This window comes from Accipiter gentilis, chromosome 12, assembly GCF_929443795.1.
Source record: "Accipiter gentilis chromosome 12, bAccGen1.1, whole genome shotgun sequence".
NCBI classification, from domain to species: Eukaryota; Metazoa; Chordata; class Aves; order Accipitriformes; family Accipitridae; genus Astur; species Astur gentilis.
In genome coordinates, this window is record NC_064891.1 from 34,393,014 (window position 1) to 34,411,044 (window position 18,031).

Sequence of the window (18,031 nt, forward strand, 5' to 3'; positions counted from 1 at the left end):
ATTACGTTTGTATAGAGAAATTTACCAGTTAAACTACAAATCCCAACAAGCACAGGGAAAAAGTATAAAACTTCCTTTTGTACAAAGGTCAGTAAATATAACAAGCTGTTTGAGATCACTTGGTGAGTGACTGTGTCAATATTTATTTTTAAATGCTTCATAGAATCGGTGTGGCAAATGTTCATAGAAACTGTTAAATTGAAAAATGTATTTTGCTTCCAAAGTGTTACAGTGATTTGGGAAGTACTTGAACTGATCAGGGTTTTTTTTCTACTGAAAAGATGTATGTGACAACAAAGAGTAAGAACAAGCTTCCTCTGCCTTGAGGGAGAACTCTGAGCTCATTGTTGAGATACTTGGGACTTGCTTACAATTCATAGAACTTTTCCCAGAATTTTGTGTTTGAGGACTTGCATTTTGGAAAGCTTGGTACGTTAGAGAGACAGCACAACCTAGTTGTGCATGTAATCTCATTTTTCTCGGTTAACTTGGTATTTTTCACCTATCAATGCAAAAAGGTTATGCTAAAACAGGCCCAATCTCATATAACCTTATCAGGTCTACGATCAGAGACATCTGAAGAGATGTCTTTTTACTAGCCAACCTAGAAAAATTTTTAAGGTACTGTGCTGTCCTCTAATTAGAAAGATGCATCTCCGTTACTGTTTGCTTTGGAGACTGTTCTTTTGGTTTGTGGTTTGTTTCCTTCTTTATGTGTGTGTGCATGTGTGTCCCAGTTATGGGGGAAAAACCTATGGTGAAACATTTAAATGTCTTGAAATGGTCTGTAACTCAGTCTGACTTTAAATCAAAGGAGAAAATGTGTTTTATACTAGAAAGGAAAGATTTTTTTCAGTTAAACTTATTCAGAAGTCTGATTTGCTGAATCTGTAACCTTCAGGGAAACGTTAGTTTTGCTGCAACTTTTGTCGGGAAAAGCTGCTGAGAAAACAGAATTTCTGGTCAAAATCAGACATTAATAATCTGTTTTGAGATGTAGGACACTAAATTTGACTCTGTAATGTAAGGCACAGCGTGGATCTGAGCATCTCTAGATGATAGCATTGGCTGCTAACCTAGGGGAGATTATGGCATCTTTATCTTAACTTCTCAGTGAAGTACTCATTATGTTGGATTCATACATATATTTAAAGACTTCAGGTTCTTGGGACACTTTCTACACTCATAGCTACATAAACAAATTTTGTTTTGTAGATTATAAAAGTGCAGAAATTTTTGCCTATTGGAAACCCAGTTAACAAACACTAGATATCGCACTCTGACTGGAATGCAATAACCTTACTTTTTAGGCAGTTCTTTGAAACATCCTATTAAGTAGTTTACTCCTTAAATAACCAAAAATCTGGAAACTTTTGAATCTGTAGGAGTGAGAGGATGGCATTTGCTTTTACTTGTGTGTCTGCAACTTTAGACGCTGTATTTCTTTAAACATAATGCAGCATTAGGAAGTGCGTGCTTGGGCAGAAGAGAGGAGGGCTATATTTTGCCTTTTGGATGCTACACCTTGAGTAAGGTTGGAACCTCCTAGAGGTTTCCTACCGCTTGCCCCAAGCATGCTCAGTACTTCCCTGAGAGCAAGCAACATGAGAGAGGCAAGACAGTACAGAGCTTCGTTCCTACCCCCACTCTCCTGCCTTGTTGGAGCTGGGAATCTGCTGTGCTGGAAGGCTCCTAAGTTCGGAGCAGACACCAAGACCAGGGTATTGTGTGGAATTTATTGCAATCTAGGAAGCTGATGAATTTGTAGCTTGAGAAGAGTAGAAGACCAGCTTTCTAAGAACACAATGGACCGTGGAAGCATTTGATTACAAGCTATTTATTGTACTTCTATTCTGTTTCATCCTGATTTTTTTTTAATGTTTGAGGAAAAATTAAGTCCGGTTTCTATTATAATAAATCTTGGCTTTTAAGCTCAAATGCCTTTTGATTTTTTTGAGGTCCTTACTTATGGTGAGGAAAAAAAAGTTGAGGCAGCGTGTCCCCCTCAGAACTCTGGATGACTCAGGGTCACACTGCGACCAAACGGGACAATTTGTGATACAATCTGATGGCAGAGGTACTCTGAATCGCATCTGGTTTTTGGAATGCATTTGCATCTGATTCTGTGATGTCTTCTGCCTCTGCAGGTCAGCAGTATGGGTCGGCTTGATGGGAAGATCATACTGCTGTCTGCAGCAGCACAGGGGATTGGACGAGCAGCTGCTATAGTAAGTTGGAAAATGTTTGTTCTGTACCTAAGCTAGGTCTCTAATGCTAGCTTGTTTGATGCAGGTGTCATTGGACAAGTTCTTGAATTAATAAACCATAGGTGAAGCTAGAACCACGCATTGAAAAATTCAGGGACTAAGGTAGTCACTATACTATATCATGCATGCTTCCTGCAGTTTGAATATCTGAAAGTCTTCAGCTCTGAGTGATGATATTAGGCAAGGATAAGAGCAGATTCGAGAGCAGCTGCAAGTGCTTTTTAACAATATATGCTTGGTTCTGTGTGTACTTTTAATCCAAAGCCTCTGCTGCTTTGTTCTGGGAGAACATAAGGATGATAGAGGGAATATTTCTGTTATAAGGCTGGATACTGCAAAGTTCCCCTATAGTAAACCCAAGATATTTTATCTACATTAATAGCCAATGTAACCAAGTTTACGTGATACTAACAGCACAGCTACAATGTTGTTCACAATGAGCAACTGTGAGAAATCCTTTACAAATTTTATTTCATTACTGTTAAACAGTAATGCAACATACGTATTAACTTTCTGGTTATCCTTTAATTCCTTTTGAGCAGTTCTTCCCCTGCCACTTCCTTCTTCACTAGCAGAGAGAGGAACTAGTAATCTCAGTATCTCTGTAACGTAATCAACAAGCTAGGAATAGCTCCTGTAAGTAAGATTTTGGCCAGACCAGTTAGTTTCTCATGCATGCAGTTAAGAATGCAGAAGACCGCTGATCTATCACTTACATCACTCAGTCCAAGGAGCAGGTAATTTTCCTGATGATTTCACTTTGTGAATGCCCAACAAGCTACAAAAAGCTGGCATGTTTAATACTACTATATTCTTAAGCTGCACTTGAGACACTTATTTTGAAGACGAGGGGCTACAGTCTGAGATGTCAGAATACTTTTGACATGGAGGTTACTTTGTTAGCATAGCTGTTAATATATCAGTAATCTCAATGCAGAGAAAGCTGGTTTTGAGGGGAACATCAAGAATCAAGAAATATTTCTGGTCAAGTATCTAAGAAAAGTCATGCTGCTTTTAATACTGCTCTAGTCCAATGATTTGATGCAAAGGATTTTTATAAAGTTTATATACCATCATTCCTTTTTTATGACTTGTGCTTTTACCTGTCAAATCCCATAACTTCATTTAAATCAGCAATACAGACAATTCTAGCCCTATGTGTTTGTAATGTGCTTGCTAGTGCACGTGCAGCTAATAACGCAATAATTGTTGTCTGGTTATTGTTGTCATATTTTATTTATGGATTCCTTACTTTAAGGAAAAGATCTTAAATCTGTCTTATATCATGTATAGTTACTTAGTAGTCTGCAGGGTATGTGGTAATTGACGTCCATTACTCCCTGACATGCCCAGAATGAAAAGTGAGAGATCAGTTGCCTTCAGCCAATTTTTATTTCAAGTCAAAAAGGAAATGAGAAGAAAACCGATTTTATTTCTGGTAAGATCTGGAATATCTAAATGTAAACTAATTCTCTTATTTGTATTCTTCAGGCTTTTGCTAAAGAAGGAGCCAAGGTCATTGCTACAGACATTAATGAGTCTAAGCTGCAAGAACTGGAGAAATATCCAGGTAATTGACCTACAGTAGGTATTACTTCAGATCTTGCAAGTTTTGTTGTAGACTGGCTGAAATATAATTTGAGGATAGGGCAAACTTCAAAAGGTCAGAAAAAATGGAAAATATCCAGGCTAATTCTTTAGATGTTGGCATTGCTTTATTCTGTGGTGCGGAATGGCAGAGATTTAGCATGTAAAATACTGCAACATCAGCATATCAGACTATTGTTCCAGGCATGTGGAATAACTGAGTTTCTCATGTCACAGAAGCAGTTGATTTCTGCTTCCCAGGATGGCACCCTTTTCGGTTACCTTTTGAGATCACTAGGCTAATTGTCAAACACATCACTCTAAAAGGCAAGGAATGCTTTTCTCTGATCACAAGAACTTTCATCCAGCCATACAAAAAGTAGATTTAGTGTCTTGCATTTCTATGGTCCATGCTTACTAAGGAATGCGTTAAAAAGACAGCTGTCTAGTAGAATTCCTATGTCTTCAGAAACTAATTTCACCAAATTCGCCTATTCTGTTTGTAGAAATGCTCAGGCCTGAAGGTTGCTTTTCTACCATTATCACAGGAACACACTTTAAGGAGCAGGTTTTGCATAGCTGTGTTTCTTAGTCATAAGTGACACAATTGTGGGACATTATATTAAAAAAATATTTTTTAAATCTTGAAATAAAAAATAAGCCTTGGATATATTTTACAACTGAAAATCCTTACAACTTAATTTGATGGAAGGAAGTGGACTTAATGAATTCCTATTATAGGGTAACAGTCAAATATGCAAAAACACTTTTCCCTGGCACAGCTTTTGGAGTAAACATCGGTCTCTACTGACTGGAGTTCACCACAAGCAATCCCTTTGTAATTCTTTAGGAACTTTTAGGACTTTCTAGGTTCATTCTGAGGGTATTTAGGAAAGTGTTGCTTTTTGAACTGTCCTTTTTTTCCCCCCCCCCTTCTGCTAGGGTTCACAAGAGGTAATTTTCCATATACTCAGAGCCATTTCCATTCTTTTGACATCTGATTAGTTAAGCTATAATTCATTAAGGCTTGGCACATTGTGGTCTTTGAATTTTATCCAGCAGAGGTAATTCCAGTGCTGATGTTAATCACCAGCCTGTAGTCTAATTGCATCATTATACACCAATCTCTTCAAAAGTGTCTATATCGTTTAACTAAGGCATATAAAGCCTGTTCATGGACTTGTCAGTTTGGCTTCAAAAGAAACAGGTTTTTATCTATTTCAAATCACATTCTCCCATAATTTAGATATCACTCAGATGCTTTAGAGGCAGCTTTACAGTATTTCATAGACTCACGTATGCTGCATGAGACCTCTGGAGGCCATTTAGTCCTGCCTACTGCTCAAAGTGGTTCTGGTTCAAGCAGGTTGCTCAAGGCTGTGTTGAGTCAAGTTCTGAATCTCTCCAAGGATGGAATTTTGTCAACAAGCTCTTTAGGCACCCATTCCAGTGCGACTGCCCTCATGATTTTAAAACAATAATGATATTTTTAAAAGAAAAGAGAAAAAAAAACAACAAGGAAACAACAACAAAAAAAACCAACACACCTTACATTCAGTCAGACTTTCCCATGTTCCAACTTCTTTCTGTTGCTTTTCGTCTTTCCACTGTGGGCCTCAGAAGTCTGTCTCCATCTCCTCTACCATCACTCAATAGGTAGTTGTAAACACTTATTAGACTGTGTGTCACTAGTTGCACATGACTAAATTGTAAAAAAAACAAAAAAAAACCACCAAATAGAACAACCCTATGTTTTGGGGCACAGGTGTGTTCTGCACTAGATGTCCCTTCATCCTTGATGTAGGATATGCTGTGACCAGGCTGTGGCAAAAGGATGATCAGCAGCAAGTCTTAGTGCCCTGCGAGCCTAATTGTACCCACTAAGGAAACTACTGGAGTACACCCCGACTCCTTTTCCACTCATCCTAGTTTCCTTTGGATGAAAAAGTTCATGTATTTGAGAAGGGGGCACAGCTCAATCTTTACATGCAGTATGGAACAAGGGTGCAGGCAAAGTGTATCACAAGGTATGCCTATTCCATAGTAAGGATTCAGCCTTGGCATGGGTGAGAGAAGCTAGTTGTGTTAGATTACTGGAAGCTACTCAAGTAAAATGAGATAAAATAATATGTAGATTGTATCGTATTTATATCATATCATATTACAGCTCATCTGGAAGAGAAGTTCTTTTACTTAGCTCTTTTCGCTTCTGGCTGGGGGATGGCACAGCTGTGGTTGGCCCCAAAGCAATTCTGTTAGAGGGGCTGATTCTATTGAAAAGGGTTTGGAAGAGTTGAGCCTGACCCAGGTTTGCAGTAATTATGTTGCTCAATCTTTCAGAGATAACTTCTCTGAACAAAATAGATTGTTTCGGTTTGGGTTTGGTTTTTTTTTTTGCTATCAGTGGATTTCTTGGAGGTATGGCACAGGCACAGCTGGTGCTATAAGCACTGACAGTGACAGCTGCCAGAGGCTGAAATACATGGAAGCTTATAGTGAAAAGCAACACATTTCCAGCCCTCTTTTGTTTGATTAATAAACAAATAATTGCAAAAGTATGAGCATCATATTTTTAACTAGCCTTCATGATAGAAGTCATCAATTTGTTACACTTCCTCTTCATTTCTATTATCATAGCTATGACATCTTTCCAGGTTATGTAAATTATTGGCTCATGCAAATCACTTTTTCCTCATTAAGTGGTATAAAGCTGATTCATCATATCCTCAACTACACATGGATAGATGGCATGTAATGTGATTGTGAGTATATGTGATACATGTAACTAGTTTCAAGTAATTATTATTCTCTAATAGTGGGCATGAAAGCTTGTTATGATTATACAGGCTCTGTAATTCTTCTGTTTGAGAGCGCAGTGGAACTCAAATTTATTGGAAATGTTTTTATGGTAAATAACATTAGCTCATCTGCTTGTGTGATGCTGTAAGACAATCAAATCAGTTGATCTTTTATTAATTCCTTTCTGAAATTTTAAATAGCATGCTATGCTGTCCATTGCTCTCCTGATTTAACTATTACACTAATTTGATCATTAAGCGTAACCTTCACTCAGTGAGTCTCCATGTCATGGTGAACCACTGAGAGGAGACTGTTCCTGGCAAGCCACTGACTTGCATTGTACATGCAGTCCTCAGCACTTCAGAACTATAAATTTCTGATCCTTAGCCAAATACACTGAAATTAATTCCATGTTTTTCTAGGCATTCAAATACGAGTTCTGGATGTCACCAAAAAGGAACAGATAGAAAATCTGGCCAAGGACATTGAAAGGATTGATGTCCTCTGTAACATTGCAGGGTAACCAGCTTCTATTTGATCCTACTTCTTATTCCAGGTTTCTCTGTCCTACAGAAGTAGTTTCTTTTACTTAATTGCATATTATTCCTTTTGTTTAATGCATTTTATATCTTTATAAATTTTCCTGTGTTTTCATCAACTCTGAACTTTTTGTGCCTAGCTGTGTTACTCAGGCCAAGTGTGATGGGTTGACCCTGGCTGAACACCAGGTGCTCACCAAAGCCGTTCTATCACTCCCCCATCCTCAGCTGGATAGGGGAGAGAAAATATAACAAAAGGCTCGCGGGTCGAGATAAGGACAGGAGAGATCATTCGCTATTACCGTCACGGGCAAAACAGACTCAGTTTGCAAAATTAACTCAATTTATTACAAATCAACCAGAGCAAGGTAATGAGAAATAAAATGAAATCTCAGAACACCTTCCCACCACCCCTCCCTTCTTCCCGGGCACAACTACCCTCTCGGATTTCACCACCAAGCCCCCCCAGCGGCACAGGGGGACAGGGATGGGGTTTATGGTCATCACACGTTATTTTCTGCCGCTTCACCTCCTCAGGACGAGGGCTGATCACACTCTTCCCCTGCTCCAGCGTGGGGTCCCACCCACGGGAGACAGTCCTCCACGAACTCCTCCAACGTGGGCCATTCCCACGGGCTGCAGTTCTTCACGAACTGCTCCAGCATGGGTCCTTTCCACGGCGTGCAGTCCTTCAGGAGCACACTGCTCCAGCGCGGGTCCCCCACGGGGTCACAAGTCCTGCCACAAAACCTGCTCCGTGGGCTCCTCTCTCCACAGATCCGCAGGTCCTGCCAGGAGCCTGCTCCAGCGCGGGGTTCCCACGGGGTCACAGCCTCCTTCGGGAACCCACCTGCTCCGGCGTGGGGTCCTCCACGGGCTACAGGTGGAGATCTGCTCCACCGTGGACCTCCCTGGACTGCAGGGGGACAGCCTGCCTCACCAGGGTCTTCACCACGGGCTGCAGGGGAATCTTCGCTCTGGCGCCTGGAGCATCTCCTCCCCTCCTTCTGCACTGACCTTGGTGTCCGCAGGCTTGTTTCTCTTACATGTTCTCACTCCTCACTCCGGCGGCAGTTTTCTCTCCGTCCCAACTTTTTTTTCCTTCTTAAAAATGTTATCACAGAGGCGTTACCACTATCACTGATCGGCTCGGCCTTGGCCAGCGGCGGGTCCGTCTTAGAGGCGGCTGGTATGGGCTCGCTCTCTCTCGAACACAGGGGAAGCTTCCAGCAGCTTCTTACAGAAGCCACCCCTGTAACCCCCCCCCCCCCCCGCTACCAAAACCTTGCCAAACAAAACCAGTACACCAAGATAGAATGGCTCTGGAATTTGTTTTCCATGCTCTGTGGGTGCCCTATACTGATAGCTTTGGCCCTTCTGGCACAACAGTGAGCAAAATTGATGGTCTGACAGTGCTCTATCTTTTTTTAATTTCCCTATTACCAAATATTTCTTTGCACATATCAGGTCTGTCTTGTCTCCTTGATACTCATCAGAGGAAATATACTGTTGCTTACTTTCTTCAAAAGAGCTTTTGTCCATCCTTTTCAAAGTTGGAAGTGTTAGCTATTACAAAATAGCAATGGAAGAATGTGCATAAAAAGTCATAGAAATGTAAATCTAAGACAGTAATTCACTTCATGCACTTACTCTAGGTTTGTTCATCATGGGACTATTCTGGACTGTGAAGAACAAGACTGGAACTTCACTATGAACCTTAATGTTCGCAGCATGTATCTAATGATCAAGACGTTCCTTCCTAAGGTAAGGCTTGGTTGCCCATCAGTTTTAGTCTGTGCTGCATTGTGTTTAAAGTGGTCTAAGTTGTTGCCACTCTGACAGCATGGGCTTTGAGATTATGCAAGTATGCAGCTTTGGATGGGGAGGCCCTTAGATTATAGTGATCCTACTCTAAAACATCCTCTGCATCATGTAATCCTTCAAGTAGACAATCTATCTAATGATATGGTAGAGAAGATTGATTTAGGGGTTTTGCTCTGTGTAATTTGTAACTAAAATCCTTCAAATGCAGAGCAGTGAGGGAGCTATTGCAATACAGTGCTACTGTATTATACGATAGCACACAACTGTACAATACCACTGCTACAAAATATTTATAAAATATGTATATTAACATGCATTTTATGCAAATCTGGAAACTATCTTGTGAAGCAATCAGTGCCCCTAATGCCAACATGCTGGTTATATCAGAACAAAAATCCAACTGGATAGTCTAGCAGCTTGAGGACACTTGTGTTTGATGTAGTAACTAGGTTGGGGACTACAAAAATTTGTGGACTGAACAAGGTGTTTGTATTCCTGTAAATGCAAAAGCCAGAAGTGGAAGCTGTGACCATGACTGGATGATGACTACTCTTTTCAGTGTTGTTCCAGACCTTTTTATTTATTTGTTTAGTTTTGTTGGTTGGTTGGTTTTTTTTCTTAGCTGACCTTCATTTTCAAAGGTGCTTTATAATAACTTCAGGCATCTCAGGTTTTGAGATGCCTAAAAAGATTATAACTTAAAGAAATTTAGCTACAATTCCAAGATTCTAGAGAGCTGTGTTTTAGTTTTCTCCAAAGCAATGGAGAAGTGAATTACTGCATTGGTAGATGGTATGAACAGATGTCTATGTAGGGTAACTTACTGTGGTGACAAGAGGACAATGATCCAGAGGTGGCTATCTAGGAAAAAAATCCTTTCCTGTCATAGTCTTTGTCCCTGAGATGACTGAAGAGACCCTAGAGAGAATTTCAGATTCTGCTTTACTACTTCAGTCAACAGATCAAAAAGAAATAAGCACCTATTCATGCCAATTAAGCTTTGTTACCCTGCATATCAATTGCATGTAGGGCTGTTCTGTGGGTTGCCATAGGAAAAATTATTTTGCTGGACCTGCAGATGACAAAGTAGTTTGCATTTGAATGATATAAGTATTCTTTTGCAGATGCTTAAACAGAAATCTGGAAATATTATAAATATGTCTTCTGTGGCATCCAGCATTAAAGGTCAGTACCTTGCTAGAAAGTTCTTATATAAATTCTTAAAATTGTAGGAATGCAAAATAAATATTTTACAACTTTAAATTTAGAGGACACTGCCAATCCTGTGGAGAGATGCAATTAAAAACAAAAGTGAACACATCAACTTATACATACATGCAAGAACACAGATGGGAAACTGCAGAAACACCAAGATTCTTGCCTTTGAGCTTTTGAATCTATGTCCTGGAAGTTTTGTAGCATCCTTTTTACCAGTTTGTATAAATTAAAAAGGAATTGCTTCCAGTGATATCTTGCTACATATGTTCTCCAGAAAAACAATGAAGAAATAATAATTACATAAGCACTGTAGCTGTGTTTCCTGAGGAAGCCTGATGGTGACTTAACAGATGGGTCTGTGCTGTTCCTAAATCTTTGTTTGCTTTGTTAACTTTTCTAGACTACTTCCCAAACTTCTACTATTGAAACATTTTGTGCTTTGCTCTGGTGTATGCCTGAGTAGAATTCTGGTAGTCGGCATTCTAGTTAGCCTGCCCTTATAGAGGGACTACAGGTGCTACAGGAAGTGCTAGAGTACAGAAGCAGCTGCATCTTGAACAAATTTGGCTGTCTTTTTTTTTCTTTTTTGTTTTAAATATGTTTCTACACTGCTTTCACACTGATCTTCTGTTAGGAGTTGTGAACAGATGTGTATATAGTACTTCAAAGGCAGCAGTTATTGGTCTAACAAAGTCAGTGGCTGCTGATTTCATTGAACAAGGCATCAGATGCAACTGTATATGTCCTGGTAAGTATTCTTACGTTCTTTTGTAAACTAGGAGCAGGTGCTAGAAGGCCCGAGTTAGTCTGATATTAGTTGCCACTTGCAAGTCTATTCTTTGTTAATAAAGTTACCAGCAATCTAAAAGAACAGGACATGTTTGAAACATTTCTGAGACTTAAAATAGAAAAGTTGTTACTTCTGTAGTTAAGCTGTACCTTTAGTCTCTTGACCCAGCACGTGCACCTTGTATATGCATTACACAGTATTTGAATGCTTATTTTCAAAGATACAGTCTCGGAAGTTAGAAGCAGGCAAGAGCTAGCTAACAGGCTAGCCGTTGTTTAACCATCTAAAATGGATTGAATCTAATTCTCAGAAGTCTTGCCTTCTGTTGAAATTTAGAATCCTATACTATTTTGCAGTCTTTCTCCTGAATCATTATGAAGTTACACATAAGTGTTAAGACATACGAATAGAACCAATGAACTGCATTTTTTTGTTGATTATTGATGCAGTTGATTTTTTAACACTGAATTTAAAATTTTGCTTAGGAACTGTTGACACACCATCTTTACAGGAAAGAATCCAAGCCCGGCCTAACCCAGAACAGGTGAGAAAGCAATTTATTAGCTTGATCATGTGTGTACATATGTTTAACTCCCTTTAAGAAAATAAAATAAATATGTAGTGACACTTCTGCCCATAATCAGACATGTTGCTTATTTCAGAGTACCAATGAAAACCTAACAGCAGTATCTCCTTTGATAGTTTGGTCAGTTTGTACTCAAGACACAAGTCTTAATATGCCTCAGAAGGATACTATTGCTTAGTGAATACAGAGGGTATGTCATCTCTGGAAGTATTTACAACCATTGGTTACAGTATCTAGTGCAAAAGTAGAAGACATTTTTTTACTGTGGCATATGGCAGGCACAAACTAGTGCAAAACGATGATAGAAAGGGCATTCTGGCCTATGCATTTCAAAATGATTTGGGATGCTTAACTATACTGACTAGATAATGGTGAGTCCTCATTTGAAGGGCCTGGGAATATCCACCACCAAAGGAAGAAGGACTTGTGTTGGCTTTATTCTGGAACCAGAGATTTAGGTCCAGTCTCCTACCTGGAGACCTGAAACTCATACCACTATTAATCTTCTAATTTCTTTTTACTTACATAAATTCCCAACTCAGTGTACTAAAGGAAGTTGTGACTTAGGGCCTGTTTCCAGTATTGCTTTGTACATATCCTACTAATTGGATTAAAATAATTGTTTTTTTTTTTATTTTTGATACACCAAATGTTCTTGTATATCTAGGCATTGAAAGACTTTCTAGCCAGACAGAAGACTGGTAGGATGGCTACTACTGAAGAAGTGGCCCATCTCTTTGTGTACTTGGCCTCTGATGAAGTAAGTGTAGAACAATAAAATTTCCTGTCACAGAATCCCATGCTACTTTGCCACTTCACAATAAGAAGAATTTGTTTTAGGAGGATTTATATTGTCTTTGAGCTGGATTGTTACAAAAATTTAAAAAAACTTTTACTGAGTTCAACCTACAATACAAAAAGTACTCTGAGTGTTGACAGTGACTGTTAAGGCATTCTGTATTTGGTACCATAGCCTGGTGGTTTCACGTCATCTGAGCAAATTGACTGACCCCAGATCGTCCTGAATGATAGGAGAAGTGGGCTTGTCTGCTTTTCCAAGTTTGCACCATGGCTAGATCATGTTTTAAGGAGGTAGAATTAGTAGTCATCACCTACCTTCACTATTTAAGAGCAAATATTTGCGTAGAACTCCTGGAGGTTTTAGCTAAAAGCACTAATGCTCACAGTAAATCTACCCTTTCAGCATAAGGAAGACAATAGACCCACTGAGGCTGTTATACACCAAACTCTTAATGACCAGTGCAAATACCACCAACACTAGTGAGTGCACATCAAGGTTATTTCAGATGCTGTAAATTTTACTATGATTCTAAAATTGGACTGGATTTCTCTCGACTTGTCCAGCAGTCCTAGTGAGCATAACACAATAATACTTCAGCAGAATTAATTCAGTCTTAATGTTGCCATCTATCAGTAATTGGTTTCTCACCTTCATCTTGGTTTCAGCATTTCTGTAAAGCTACTAATTTTTTTCAGTCTGGTCATAGGGTTTTCAACCATGTGTAGACAGAATTCCACTTTTCCAATGTATTCCGGTATGTTTCAATACTGACATAGAGAAGAATGTCAACAGCTCAGTTGCTTACCTCACTATCTGCATGACCTAAATTTTCAGTTACGTCCCCTTACAATTATTGTCTGACCTGGTCAGATTCTGCTCAGCTGAACAGACCTAATAACATCATAGCGTGATGTATTGTTCCTGCAGGTAAGATATCTGAAGTCTAGTTTATGTGAATTTGTACGCTCAGGATGCATTCTTATCTTAATGCCTCTAATAATACTTTTGCTATACTTCCCTGAGTTAGCTGAAAGGCTTTCATTTCCAAGTTTGTTTATATTCTGTTTATTCAGGTATTTTTGTAAAACAAAAAAAGTGTTTGTATAAAAAGAAAGCATCTTTTTTTAATTTAAAGAAAAAGTATTTCCCTGTAATTAATAGCCATGAAAAATTAGGTAAAATTATTGTTAAAATTATTACTTGTTATGTAATTTCAGTCTGCCTATGTGACTGGTAATGAACTAATCATTGATGGGGGATGGAGCTTGTGACTGACCCTACCTGCAAAAGGAAATTCCTACCATGAAAGTGAGGATCATCTTTCTCAGTTAAGACAGCTTGCAAAGATTTGGATCATACACATGTCTTTCAAAACAAATTTGGTACATTTTTACTGCTATATGATCTCTTTCTAGATTGATCTTACCGATTTACTTTTCCCTAAGTAGTGAAACGCTGGAGTAAGCATACTTCATGTGGCTTCAATTTATGGTAACTCCAAAAACATGAAAGAATAGCAATTTTATGTTTAAGATTTCGGAGGGCAAAGAATATTATTTAAGGTTACCTTAAAAAAATTGCACACAGCTCTATTTATCTAGTTTGTGAATGAAGCTGTACGTAATTTCAGATATATTCATATATATTAAATACATATGTACATACATAAATGCTACTGAGTATGATTGATCAGTAATCAGAAAGCACAGGGAAAAATGTACTAAGTTTTAAAAATTATTGCTTAAGGTTTTCAATATTAGCTGAAGCATTAATATAAATTATTTTATTTCAAAGATAATGGAACATGTCTAGTTAAGATCAAGCTTCTTATTTTGAAATTATAAGTATATGTAACTTTTACAAATGAGAAAGTATTGTGGATGTTGGCTTCCTCAGGCTCATTATGGGTTTAACTTTTACCTTTAATCATGGTTGGGGCATTCTGATCTTGTTTGTTTATGGGGTTTTTGAGTGTCTAGTATTTCAATAAAGTGACCACGGCAGCCAAGCAGGATCAAGTTGAGGCAGAAATCTGAAATTCTCCAAAATGGCTTCACTGACATAAATTCAAATGTTAGAAGTTCAGGTTGGCAGGATACTGTTTCAATGGTTTCAGACTTTAATATGAAGGCCAAAGTCCTTCCTCTGCAGTAGGTGTCGAAGGCCTACCTTGAGAAGAGAATCTCTCTGCTGCAGTAACATTGGAAGCTTGCACTGTGTATTCTGAAAATATAATTCAGAATATGAGAGAAAATCCATTATACTTATTGCATATTGAACTTTACTAGTTAACATTTCTAAGCTCACTGGTGATTGAAATATACAGATGCTACTCAGAAATGGCTTTTCTTATCAAAGCACTCCTGCAAGAAAAGGAGATATCATCTGCTTTTTGCATTGCACTAAAAGCACAGAGATGGGGATTTTACAGTGGCAGTTGGTGGAAATCAGCGGAGATTGCTGTCTCTTGCCTAATTAGCAATGCTTTTCATGGATGTGTTAACAGCTACAATTCTGAAATGTGTTCTAAGGTCTAGGAGTTTTCCAGCAGACTTGCTGGGATTATTAGAGGAGAATGCTTCTTAATGCTCTTGTGACCTCTTAATTCCCGGGTCTGCTTTTAAAAGAGCAGGGTAATTCTGTTTGTTTTCCTTCCACCCCAGTGATAATACAAAGAGGAGGTTTTTTGACTTTTCAGATTCTAGGTCAAATTTTTCTCTTGTGGGGGAGGGGGAAAGAGGCTTCCCTGATTCAAAGTCCTTCTGGGAAATTTAACCTGATCAGAAAACAGTGTGCTTTTCTCTCAGATTTGTAGTCAGCTTAATTCTGTGTAATGCTACTAGGAGCAAAGTAGCAACACACTGCATTTGGATCTGCTTTCATGTGCACCCAGTGCAGCTTGCAAAATGAGGTTGAGAGGTCTGTCTCGTACCCTCATGTGCACTTACGGATGAGGTGGACAGAGGTAGAAGTCTCTTCACGGGAACACCACAAACATGCAAGTTTTGGTTTGTTTGTTTGTTTGTTTTTTTAATTCTCCTGCCTGCTGCAATGCAATTCTTCTGCATACACCCAGAGCAGAATCATCTAGAGCCCGTTACCCTTTCTTTGCGCCCACCCTCCCACAATCTGAGCAAGAGGATTGTGTGTAGCTTCCCCACATCCCTTCCCACAGCCACGGTTAAGGCCGCGGAGAAAGCAACCCGCTTCACGGATGCAGCTTGCGATGAAATGACACGGGGAGCGGAGGGCTGGCGTTGGGAGACACAAAAATCCGCTTCCCCCTCCTCCTCTTCTTCCTCCTGGCTGCCGTGGGCTGCGGGACGGTGCATGGCTCAGACCAACCCGAGGCCCCTCTGCCAGCTGGGGCGATAGCCACCCCTCGCCTGCCCGGCGGGGACCCCTTCACATTGCCAGGAGACACGAAGGCATCCGGGAAGCCCTTTCGGTCTTCCCAAGCCCCAGAGAGATGTTTTTGCTGCTGGTCTAGCTGAAGCTGTGGCTTTGGAGGAGGGACCGTGGCACCAGCAGCAACAGCGGGGGAGGAGGAGCAAGAGCTGGCACAGAGCTGCTGCTCCTCCTGCTCCTCCTGCTCGCAGGGACTGGATTACCACCTCCTCGGCACGGAGATGTGGGACTAGCCCGGCGGGAGAGGCTTCAGAGAGAGCAGTTCCTCCCCTCCGATCCCTGCCATTCCCCAGGTAAGCTTTCTTCCCAGATTCGCAAGTGGGAAGCTGCTGGGGAGGTGGAGAAGGAGGTTGCATCAGGCTTTACTCACGTCTTTCGGTGGATGGTGATGCGTGGTTTGGGCTGGGGGTTTGGTGGGGTTTAGTGGGGGGTTTGTTGGTTCTTTTTGTTGTTGTGGGGTTTTTTTTTGGGAAGGGGGGTTCTGCATGTTAGTTGCTCTGGTGGTGGTTGTGGTATTTTATTTGTATTCCTCTCTGTACGGTGTGTGCACAAAGCCAGAATGTCGGCAGTCACCGAGGCGATACAGCTAATGACATAGGCATGCACACGCTGCCCCTGTCAGTCATCTCTTCAGTTCAGCTCTCCCTCCCCTTCTTCCTCCCTAACAATTAAACGGAAGTAAAATGAGAGGGTCTAATAAAAACCTATAACAAAAACCTTTTTTGTTTCAAAATAAGGGAAGTATATTTTACAGGGTGGTACTGAAATAAGTCTGTTACTGGCTGGTTTCCACGTTACAGGTCTTAACCCTGTGGTATGAATTCTGCTCCAATTTCTCAATCGCTGATTTTGTTTGTATAGGGGGTGAAGCTTAAAAAAAAACAAAACAAACCCACAAAACAAACAAACAAATACCATGAACCCAAAAAACCCCCACCTTGGTGTGGGTAAACTGACTACTTGCTTTGGTCTCGTTAATCCAAGTGGCTGTTGCTTGAAAGTAGCAGTATCGAGAACCTGACAGCATGAAGACCTGTCACAAACCAGGTAAGGACAGTACATCCACTATGAGACTCCTCATTCACACCTTGAAACAATTCCTGCTAAGCAGAACATCCAAGCTCCTTGCTTAGTCAATCTATCCTTTCCTGTACGCTACTGTGAGCAATGCACTAGGGAGCTGAAGCTGTTGTGAGGTAGATTTGGGCTTCTCAGAAGTATTAACATATTTTGTGTCAACAGCTACATGACCCCGAGAACTGGGATGTTGCCCATGCAAAGCTGGATGGACAGCAATATCCTTCTGTCCTTTACCCACATGCACCCCTTTCAGAATTACAAAATTAAGTACATATACCCTGGGGAAGTGGTTGGTGAAGCGAAGGAGGGAGGCACTGGTAGGTTGCTGATACTTCCTATTCCAGTTAGTAGACTGGCATTTGTGGATTCCCAGTCCCAACAAAAGGATAAACAAACAATCCTATGAAAAAATCCCAAAGTATCACTTATTTCATTAAAAAACTTTGAGATCACAGCTATTTGGTTCCACAAGCGGTAATTAAAAATACAGAAAAGTACTGGAATTTGAGTAAATTAACACTTTACATTTAAACAGGAAAGAAAGCAAAAAACTGTTACCTTAGAACACACGGAAAGTGTTTGCCTATGGCTCTGTATTCTTCCTCTGTGCCTTGGCCATGTCTCAAGCCAATTTCATGTCAGAGCAGCTCAAACAAAACCACCCTGGTGTTACAATAGCCCCTGTCTTTGTTCATGGTGTCAATTGTTCCCAAATATCAAACTTATCATTATAAATTGAAGGGTTGATAATTGTGAGAATTGGCTCTGACTTGCTTCCAGCAATTTAGCAAGGAAGGAATTTCTTGGCTCAAAAGTTCTGGTTTAACTTGAGCAGTGTTTTATACGGCCAGAGCAATGTAAAAGATTTCAAGTAAATGCTATTAGTACTGAAATGTAGTTAGTGGAGAATACATGCACACCTTTGCTGTCACAGAGAAGAGCGTTAGCAAGCCTTGCCTTCAGATATGTACGTGTGACTCTTGTTGGCTCAGACTTGTGAAACTACAGTAAATATTTGCAAAAACAAAATTCTGACATCTAGAACAGTATACTGCCACATCTCTTGTTAGCATCTATGGGACAAGAAGTGGATCAGTTAGACTGGGTAAATACAATGACAATTACCCACAA

At 40.0% G+C, this 18,031-nt stretch overlaps 2 protein-coding genes across 8 annotated transcripts in view; both read left to right on the forward strand.

Moving 5' to 3' along the window:
* Nucleotides 1-67: 67 nt before the first annotated feature.
* BDH2 (3-hydroxybutyrate dehydrogenase 2) lies at nt 68-15,794 on the forward strand. 2 transcript variants are annotated; one of them, XM_049814748.1, is made up of 10 exons: nt 68-87; nt 2,148-2,228; nt 3,759-3,837; nt 7,076-7,172; nt 8,848-8,956; nt 10,141-10,201; nt 10,869-10,982; nt 11,510-11,568; nt 12,278-12,370; nt 13,630-15,794. In XM_049814748.1, exons 2-10 carry the CDS (start codon nt 2,157-2,159, stop codon nt 13,681-13,683), a joined length of 738 nt encoding a protein of 245 aa, XP_049670705.1. In that variant the 5' UTR covers nt 68-87; nt 2,148-2,156; the 3' UTR covers nt 13,684-15,794. The 2 variants fall into 2 exon arrangements, with proteins under 2 accessions (XP_049670705.1, XP_049670704.1); XM_049814747.1 differs by having other exon boundaries at nt 83-122.
* A 22-nt stretch (nt 15,795-15,816) lies between these two features.
* LOC126044683 (sodium/hydrogen exchanger 9B2-like) overlaps nt 15,817-18,031 on the forward strand; it is a 31,086-nt gene continuing 28,871 nt past the window's right edge. For 4 of the 6 annotated variants that reach the window (XR_007507757.1, XR_007507755.1, XR_007507756.1 and 1 more), the window contains exons 1-2: nt 16,075-16,113; nt 16,621-16,867. The gene's annotated coding sequence lies outside the window, so the exon portion shown is untranslated. Of the gene's footprint in view, nt 16,114-16,620; nt 16,868-18,031 lie in introns of all 6 variants that reach the window. The other 2 variants (XM_049814744.1, XM_049814746.1) reach the window with 2 other exon arrangements.